The 9,952-nt window shown below is 35.5% G+C and overlaps 1 protein-coding gene across 1 annotated transcript; it reads right to left on the bottom strand.

The window, feature by feature from the left end:
• Positions 1-300: 300 nt before the first annotated feature.
• Positions 301-8,732, bottom strand: LOC123195007 (O-fucosyltransferase 35). Its single transcript, XM_044608555.1, has 9 exons — positions 8,004-8,732; positions 4,946-5,092; positions 4,696-4,768; positions 4,546-4,616; positions 4,370-4,458; positions 3,605-3,737; positions 2,308-2,540; positions 965-1,441; positions 301-879 (listed from the first exon to the last, which is right to left on the bottom strand). The coding sequence occupies exons 1-9, from the start codon at positions 8,487-8,489 to the stop codon at positions 678-680; spliced, it is 1,911 nt and encodes a 636-aa protein (XP_044464490.1). The 5' UTR covers positions 8,490-8,732; the 3' UTR covers positions 301-677.
• Positions 8,733-9,952: the final 1,220 nt, after the last annotated feature.

Below are 9,952 nucleotides of genomic sequence, written 5' to 3'. Positions count from 1 at the left end.
ACCAAACACCCGAGAGGAAATAGTCCATTAGCCAGATTGCAATAGATAAATTAGACACCATTGAAGTCAGTTTGAATCTGTCAGCCATAGTCTTTGGATCACTAAAAGAACATTAATGACTTAAAAGGGTTGCACGTTTCGTTCTCAGTTCCAAGATGTAATTATAACCGGTTATAATTACTTCTCTTTTAACAAATCCCTTTAATTAAATTATAAGAATTAAAAAAAGGGAAACATCTAGATGAAAAATTCAGTTCTCTATCCCAAAAATAAAAAAGCTATATAATTGTCTGCACTGAATTTACTTGATCTTAGCCTGCAATTAAAATTTTTGAAAATCGTATTTCAGAAGCATTAATATTATCCTGTAAAAACCAATTGCAAGTACAAACATACACTTCAATAACCCCAAACCCAATAACATTTGTTTCAATAGAGTTCTCCCATTCATGGCATGGATTCCCACATTTCATTTCACCTGTGTAATGATATGTGCCATTTGCTTTTCTTCTTTTCTTTTTCCAACATCTCTCATGAAGCTGAATTTGGATGTTTAAATTTTTGCCTCCTTGGGAGACAAATTACACCTTGAGCACTGCCACCCCACCTACCCATCTCTTGCTTCAACTTCAACTCAAATGATATAATTCCATTTCCAAATCCTTTACATTTAACACCTATGTATTTTGAGCAGTTTCACAAATACATCCCGGAAGTGGATTCGCAAAAAAACTCTCCTCCAGCTTTGGAAACTCTCCAGCCTCCCTAAGATATGGACCTCCATCTCTGTCTTTGTGTAGCTTTTTCACTTTTGAATTGAATTTCTTCCATGAAATTTTTCCTTCATCATATTCATCAACAAGTTTGACAAAATTCATCCTGCAATGTAGGTTGCAATGAAATTATTATTCACAAGTTTAGAATGGAAATTGACAGCATGAGCTAAGATAAGTCAGCACTTTACTTGTCTGGATTGATAGTCTTCTTGAAGTTCTCAAACCGCCTGTGACCTTGAACCGCCTTTGCCATATTTCCATCGTAAGTATAAAGAAATACATCACTTTGTAGCGCAACTACATAATCCAAACCAGCCAACATGTTCTGGTGATTTTTGAAGGAATCCAATTCTTCTTCTGTAGAAAGAGTGGAATGAGAGTAGATATTGGGGAAGGCATCCTGAAGATATTGCATGCTTCCTTTACCATAAGCTTCACCAGCTACCAAATAAATCCTGGTGCTGGCTGGGAATCCCAGCCCTTTAAGCAGAAGTGAAGTCTCTCTAGGGGTCAACGGGCAGCCACCAAGCAATCTCTTTTCTGTTCCATTAATCTCCTTTTCCTTCCAATGACTAACTTCATATCGCATCCTACGTAGCTCATCATCTTCTTCTGCTGTCAAATTATGACTGCACCCTGTAAATGCAAGCATATCTTTTTCGTACCTAAAAGAAACATAAAAAGATTAAGCTTAATCTATCACACTGGTTCATGAAAAAACTAGTTTATTATTTAATTCCTTTTAGCAATTTAAACAATTAAAAGCCCCAATCAGAAAACAGTAACTGAGTTCAGCATGAACTCATATAGTCCAAGCAACAGGCCAGAGAAAACAACAAATTATTAGAAAATCTGCAAGTCAAAATAGGGCTTCACATTTCATATAGCCCATCCTAGGGGCAAGTGGATCACATCCCCTTTTCCATAAGCTCCAAACTAACATGCTTGACAGTAGTTCTGCAAACTAGTACTCAAATCTAAAACAATTTAGTATAGATTGAAAACTAAGTTAGGATTGCCAAAAAGTGAGAGAACCCTGTTGGTCTCAGAATGACACAACTGATTCTCCAGATAATCAGATAAAGCAGATAGTTATAAGTTTTATCAATAAAACTATATGTACTTGCTTTGAGTAAACAAATTGGTACACACTTAATAGGTAAAATTTTAAATTAAGGATAAAATAACACTCAATCACAAAATGATACACACAAATGTGTACTCATTTATGCATTCAAAATGGGTACGTATAATACTACTCAATTTTTATTCTTTATTTGCCATCAGAACTCAAAAGTGTAGATACTATTGTGGTTTCATTTTCAAAAAAATAATATTAAATAAAAAGTTAGCATTAACTATACAGCTTTTAGGGAAAAAAAAAAAAACCTGAACATCTAAATTCAAAATAAGGGAGAGCAAAATAATACACATTTTATTTTTTAAAAAAGGTCAGGCCACAAACACCCCAAGAAAAAAAGAAAAATTTTCCAACTCACTCAGTGTAACATATACAAGTACTAGAACTTGCCTTAAATGAAGAGCAAGATATGGGCTTCCATTTTCTCTCATTCTAGAAACCAAGGTATTTCCCAGTTGTTCTATGGGGGCTGAATACTTCAATGCCCTATAATTTACACGACACCTCAGCTTTTGTAAGGAACTTGGGATTCCATTGTTGGCAATACGAGAATCAGTATGGGTAAAATAGATTACTTTGTGCTGCTTCAACAGGGGGAGCACCTCTGTTTTGTAATAGCCAACCTGAAGAAAAGAATACAAGTTAAAAGATTACTACTCCATCTCAGAGAAGATTACAACAATAGAAGATCTAGCAAGAATGATGTAAAAATGGCTTAGCATAACACTTGCACACCGGTGTGAGTACCCAAATTATCGAATTGACTATTTCAGGTGTTGTTCTCCCAATGTTCATATCATTTGGTATCAGGCCCGCCATTACATCTCTTAGCCACAATTGTGCAGCACAGGTAGTGACACCGACATTGCAGTATTCACCCAGGGCTAGTAAAGAGCTAACACACAGTTAGCCTGCCTAAGCGTTAGGGCTATGAAGTGTGATGGTATGTTAGGATTCTAAGTGCAAGGTATGTGACTTAGTTCCCACATTGGAAAGTATGAATTTCTAATATGAAGTTTATATAACTTTAGGCTCTCCAATCTCAATAGCTAACTTTTGAGGTATGGTTCTTCCAAGCCCATAACTCTCAAAACATTAACACTTTACATAACCCACAGCCCATTCACATTATCAGCCCAACTCACCAACAACCCAACTCCTCAAACCAGACCACATTTCCAGCCCATAACCAAGTTGTCAATCACCCAAACCCAACTCCCATTACTTATCCAACCCAACACCAAGCCACATTTCCAGCCCATAACCCGACTTTCATTAACCCACACCCATTTCCAATAGCAATTATGCGGCGCGGGTGGTAACGCCGACATTGCAATGTTCGCCTGAGACTAGCAAGAAGCTAGCACACAGCCAGCCCACGTGGGTGCTGGGGTTGCGAAAGGTGATGGCCTGTTAGGATTCTAAATGCAAAGTATGAAACTTGGATCTCACATTGGAAAGCATGGGCTTCTAATGTAGGGTTTATATGGTCTTGGGCTCTTCAATCTCAATAGTTATCTTTTAAGGTGTAGTTCTCCTAAAGTTCATATCAGAATAAATTAACATGTAGCTTAGTGCACTACTCTTTGTTGAAAAAAGAAGGCCCACATTAACTGGCATGTGCCTAAGGTGGTTTGTCCTACAGATACTGAGATATCAGCTAATTATAGATAAAACATTTACTCACCTTAGACCAAGATATTGGTGTTTTGTTGAAAGGCTCTAATGCAGCAAAGGCAAGCGGTAATGTCTCAACCATATGGATATCATCCTCAAGTGTTTTCATGAAATGTTTCCAATCAAACAGATCTTTGAAGCCACTGTGGTGTACAAATAAGATGAATTAGATTATGATAGAGCATTACAGAAAATTAAATGAATGCTATGCGGTACAAGTTTTTCCACTTGACCACACACATATCAGAAAAAAATATCCTGAGGGCATCATAAAGATTCAATTAAATGATCATAAAAAAGATTATCTGTTCAGTATTATTGGAAGAAACCCTCCAGTGATGATGGCAGAAATGTGCTGTCACTTAAGTGATGGGCACATGGTTGCATTGTTCAAACTAAAAGGGATTCTTTTGCCATTTTAGCATTGAAATCTGTCCACTGGACGTCACACAATGAATAATTTTTTTTCAGAGAAAATGTAAATACTAGTTCCCAGATGACAAATGTCTGTGCCAATGGTTTAAGGTAGCAAGAGCATCAACACGAAGAGAGATATGGTAATTTCAACATTATAAACCTATTTTTCCCACAATTTAACACGGGATTTTCAAAGCTTAACCACAATGTTCAGTGACCAAGTTAGTCATTAATAGTCATTGATGGTTAATCAATGTGGCTAAAAGTTGAGTATTGATGTGTTATACATGTAAATAAAATGTAAAACACAACACATTTGTAGTTATCTTAATCAGAAAAATGCATAGAAGAAGCAAACCTTTCATCAGCCCAGTAAGAGTTGTGATCAAGCATAGGAAGGACAAGTGTTGCCTTCATTATCTTAGCAACAGCAACCATATCGCATATCTGCACTCTAAAATTATGGATACATCAGAAAAGATGAACCACGCAACATAATCCTGTAGAAATGATAAAAACACACAACAGCCAGACCCCAAATCTCATCTGGTTCAAGCCACCATTAGCATTAATGAGCATGTAGCCATTTGTCTTTGCATCTAGCTCTGCCAAGAGAAGCAAGAATTGGGAACTAAGAGGATGCTAAAAACATAAGGAACACAAACACAAGTATAAGTTTCTTACTTTTGTGGTTTTTTGGATCACCAATGCACTGGGTGTAATTCTCACTGTTAGGCTGGGACCAGATACCTGAACACTGAACAAGAAGTCAATTTCACGAATGAAGTAAATGAACTATTCAAGAAGCTAACATCTTCTTCATTCTCAGTAACAAACCATTTTTATGGAATTCCTGTTAAAAATTATGACTTCTTATATTTACTAACAAAAACAAAAATAGATGAAATGTATAAGTTATGTGTTTGACACTTACTTCGGTAGTGCCATAGTTACTACCAACAACACCAGATGCAACCATCTTTAAAGTCCGTTCAACATCATTACCTCCTTCCCCTGTCCGGTAATCATGAGAGCTATGGTCCATTACATTTGACTGAGCGATGGAAGAGGAAGGTAAGTCCTAGAAAAACACAAGACTAGCTTGGTTAAGATATAGGTAGGTAATCAAAAAGAAAATGCAAGAGCTCATATATGCACAAACAAACTTATCATGCTATGAAAATACTAAAATTCCTTTTTTGTTTTTTGGGTAAGTAAAATAATGAACTTCAATTAGTAACAATAAAAGATATATGTTGACCCAAAACATCATTTTACAAACAACATGCTCCATAAGTTATACACCATGATGGATGTAGTGACTTGAATTTTGGAACAGGTGTCCTAGGTTGAAGAGCAAGTGTTCCAACAACAAAACAGACATTTCATCATTATGAACGAACATTCCACTTGAATCATCAATTTTGGGAAGAATAGTGAATGACCAGACAAATGGTCTCATTCCTACTTTGAGAGGCCACGACTTGAGTTCCAAAACAAGCATTCCATCTAATGGAAAGGTCATTCTGTCACAGATGTATATATATATTGTTTGCAGATTTTATTAAGTTTTAAGAGAGGCATAAGCAAGTCGCCTTATGTTCTTTTGCGCTTGATATTCAAGAAAGCTTTCAATTTCTTGTATTCTCCTTGTAATTTAAACTACAGTATTAGTGATTTCTCCATCCTTTGCCCATGATTTTTTTTTATTTTGAGTTTCCACGTAAGTTCATTTGATCTTGCATTGTTTCTTCCATTATTTGTTTCTTAGGTTTTCACATAACAAGTGGAATCAAAGCAGGTACTAATAGTATCTACTTTAGCATCATCTTTTAAGGTTGAAATTGGGAAGTTTGATGGTTAACTAGCTTTGTAATCTAGCAAAATAGAATGATGGCAGTATTAACCACTGAAGTTACAAAGAAGGCGTTGCATGGGAAAGCAAAGCAACCAAAGAATTTGGACAATGATGGATGGGATGACATGGATGAAAGAGCCTTTTTGTCAATCCAATCGGCTTTGAGTGCCAATATACTATGAGAAATTATGAAGGAGAAAACTGTTGCAGGAGCAAGGATGAAATTGGGGGATAAATATTAAATACTTGAAGAAATCTCTCACCAACAAGCTATAGTTAAAAGAATTTCTCTACACTTTGCGGAGGTCAGAAGGTTTAAATTTCACATCTAGCTTGATGAAGCTAGATGTGAAAATTGAAGGTCAGGATCAAATGTTTTTATTTTTGTGTTCGTTGTCTACTTCCTTTAAGAACTTTAGGCACACCATGATATATGGAAGAGATGAATTTTCCTCAGATTAGGTAAAGTCAAATTTAGAGACAAAAGAAAAGATTGATAGGAATTTGACAGTTGTCGAAGGAAATAAGGATGTTGGTTTATTTATTGATTGAGGAAGACTAAAGGAGAGAAATTCGAAGTCTCTAAAAGTTTAAGTCCATGTCAAAAAATAGAAATTCGTTTGTAATATATGTAAGAAGAAGGGACATGTAAAGGCCGACTTTTTCAAATTGGAAAATAGACAAAAAGCAAATGATAATTTGACTAACTCAGAAGAAGCAAATATTATAAATGACAAAATCAGTGAGTTTCTTTGTGTTATTCCTAACAAAAATTGGTTAACAACTTATGAGTCATTCAATGGAGGTGTGTTTTTGGGTAATGGTTACATATTTAAGGCGGCTGGAATGGGCACACTACAAATTAAGATGCATAATGGGGTAACCAGAACACTTTCAGGAGTGAAACACATTCTAGAAGAAGATTTTGATTTTTTGAGGTTCTCTAGAAAGGAACAGTTGCAAGTTTAGAAGTGACGTAGGAGTACTTAAATTCTCCAAGGGTGCTCTGTCATTGATGAAAACTGACAAAATTAGTACTCTGTATTTACTGCATGGTTCTAAATTACAAGATCAACAGTTGTTACCACTTCTACATCTGATTCAGATACTACCAAGCTCTTGCATATGAGGCTTGGTCATATGAGTTAGAAAGGGATGGCAGTTTTGAGTAAAAGAGGGTTGTTATGTGGATAACATAAAGGGAAGTTTCTGTGGACATTATGTTTGAGAAAAAAAAATAATAGTAAGTTTCAGCACTAGTCACACACAAGCCCAGAGGGACTCTAAACTAAATCCATTCAAACCTTTAGAGGCCACCCCAAGTTCCTTCTAAGGGAGGTAGAGCTAGATACATGCTCACCTTCATTGATGATTTTTCTAGAATAGTTTGGACATATTTGTTCAAGGAGAAAGAATCAAGTGTTTGCTACTTTCAAGTAGTGAAAGACCCAAGTTGAGAAGCAAAGAGAGTAGCATATTAAAAGACTTAGAACAAACTATGAGTTAGAATTCTGCAATGAAGAATTTAATGAATTTTGTAAAATCAAGGCATTGCAAGACATAGAACTGTTGTTGGAACTCCTCGGCAAAATGGAGTTGTAAAAAGGATGAACAGAATACTACTTGAGAAGGCTCAGTGTATGATTTCAAATCCAGCCTTAGGAAAAGAGTTTTGGGATGAAATCATGAGCACAACTCCTCTGCCTGTAATTTTTCCCTTATTTTGGGTTTCCATGTAAATTCCTTTTGCCTTTTTACTCTTGTGTTAGGTGATGTTAGACGTTGGGTTTCCACATTACACACTAGGAAGTTAAATACGATCAACAAAAAGTTTAAATATGCATTGCAGATAACAAAACTGCATCATTCTATTCCAACGAGCAAGGAACAAATCTGTAATGAGAAGGAAAATAGATGCCTTCAATCAAACAAAATCCTTGTAGAAGAAACAACCTTCAAAACTGCAACATGCAAAAATTTCATAACATTACTATAAGCAGATAGCACGTCCCAATTGATATGCCATCAGTCATTGCATAAATAGCACTATGAACCACATACATATATAGAAATTAAACTACAGAAGCTCAAAAAATCACCAACATACAGAAATAAACAGAGTTGTAAAGCAAACCTGATCGGAGGCGGCTCTTTCAATGGCAGATCCAAACCAGCCATTAACACAGATCCTGAAAACACCTAAAAACAAACAAACCCCACAAAAAACCAAGAACATCCAATGACCAAGCTTCTTCTTTTCTCTGAAACCCAATACTAAAACCACAGATCCCACAACTGGCTTCTTCAACAAACCCTTTAAATGAACTCTCTGGCTCACATGGTTCACAGTTTGGTGCTTAAACTCAGACGTATCACAAGAACCCGAGCTGGGTCCAATCTCAGATCTGGGAGAGTTCACTAGCACATCAATTTCATGGTGAGTACTAAAACTAGAACCACTGGTGTTAGTAATTATCTCGTTAACATTGTTCTGAGTGTTGTTAGGATTACGCTTGAAAGAGTGAGCTCGTCGAGTCATTGAGCCGGAGAATCGCGGGCTGTTGACCCGCTGATGAGAAACTCCTCCATCGCCGGTGTTGTGATGGTGGTGATGACCCATTATGCCGATGTATTAGAAGTATATACTGTTGTTATACTTGACTGGAAATTGAGGAGATTGTCATCAACAAACTGAACAAACTCTATTCGATAGATTGAAGCAGACACAGACTTTAGCCGATTACACGTTGTTATGTCTCCAAAACCCAAAAAGTCTGAAATCCGCGTATCGCGTAGAATGAGAATTCATTTACTTTCAGATTATTCGGTGTTGAAAGGGTAAAATAACTACTTTCCATTAATGATTAGCTGCCATTGAAGGTTTGTCAATTAAAATTAAATGAAAGGTACGTTATGAATTAGTCAGTTGACCGACAGGGACTTGGGATTTTACCAATATCAATTTTTGGTTGAATAAGTATTTTCCACTGGAATTTTGATAAAATGATTTTCTCAACCTCCGATCAATATTTTTTTATTTTGGAGAGGCCAAAAGGCTAATTCTTACCTAAGGTTTAGTATATTTTCAAACTTTTATAGTGCAAAACATATATTAGAATCAATTTCTTCTCTAATTAATTTCTTCGGTGATAAAACTAACGATTTAAAAGTAAGTTGACGTCACTTCTTGAACATCGTCTTTTTATCTTCTGTCACTCTTGTCATGAATTCATTCAAAACTTAACCTTAATGGCGAGGTCAATCAATGTCAATATAAGGGAAGTGGTAATAGAAACACAATCATCACATTCAAGGTGGAGGCGAGATTGATTTGCAAGTTGAGATGTCCTTTAGTATGTTTTCACATAGCATTAGGGATGTTTAGATCAGAGTTGGTATCTGCATGATACTATGAGTTTAAAACTAGTCATTCAGGATGACAATACCTATGATTATAGAGGAAAAGTATATTGTAGTTAGACGGATATGCATCCAAAATGTCAGAAAACATCTGTAGGTAGATCACATAATACGAGATTTCAATTCAACTTAAGAACACTAGTTCAATTGTTTTGCACTTAAAGTGTCAATAGGTCATCTATTTATGACGTGTTGTAACATTCACACGTTTCTTTGTTTGTGGTTTTACAGGCAAACGAAATGAGTAACGGGTCAACCTATAAAATTGCATAAAGTTATATAGTTTGAGACCATGTGATACTTTTGCATATTTTAATTATTTGTTTTGAGATTTTAGACACTATTATTAATGACATGAATGATCAGATTTACATTTATGTTTGAGGCTTTATTTTGATATATGTATATTGACACTTTTGGCATGCAAGCCTATGTGAGTAAAAGTTTTAAATATATGTCTCTTCATGTTCATATTTTGTCAAAGAATTTTTCAGTCTGAAGGTTTATCTCAAGTTATTATGATCGTGGACAATAAATTTAAGATTTATTTATACAATAAAACTATGTGTACTTATTTTGGATACATAAATATATACGTATTTATATGTGTCATCATATGTTAGATGATTTTGAATTGAAAATAAAACAATAATCAATCATATA

Source organism: Mangifera indica, chromosome 13 (assembly GCF_011075055.1).
Source record: "Mangifera indica cultivar Alphonso chromosome 13, CATAS_Mindica_2.1, whole genome shotgun sequence".
NCBI lineage: Eukaryota > Viridiplantae > Streptophyta > Magnoliopsida > Sapindales > Anacardiaceae > Mangifera > Mangifera indica.
Note: the sequence above shows the minus strand (reverse complement) of the source record. Positions and strands in the feature narration are given on the sequence as shown.

Bases quoted from the DNA above. Each gene is read 5' to 3' on its own strand.
- LOC123195007 (XM_044608555.1), bottom strand. From the start codon at position 8,489: ATGGGTCATCACCACCATCACAACACCGGCGATGGAGGAGTTTCTCAT. The intron at 4,769-4,945 runs GTAAGTGTCAAA...CTTCTTGTTCAG, and splicing joins GTAACTATGGCACTACCGAA to TGTTCAGGTATCTGGTCCCA. The intron at 2,541-3,604 runs GTGAGTAAATGT...TCTTTTCTTCAG, and splicing joins CACCAATATCTTGGTCTAAG to GTTGGCTATTACAAAACAGA.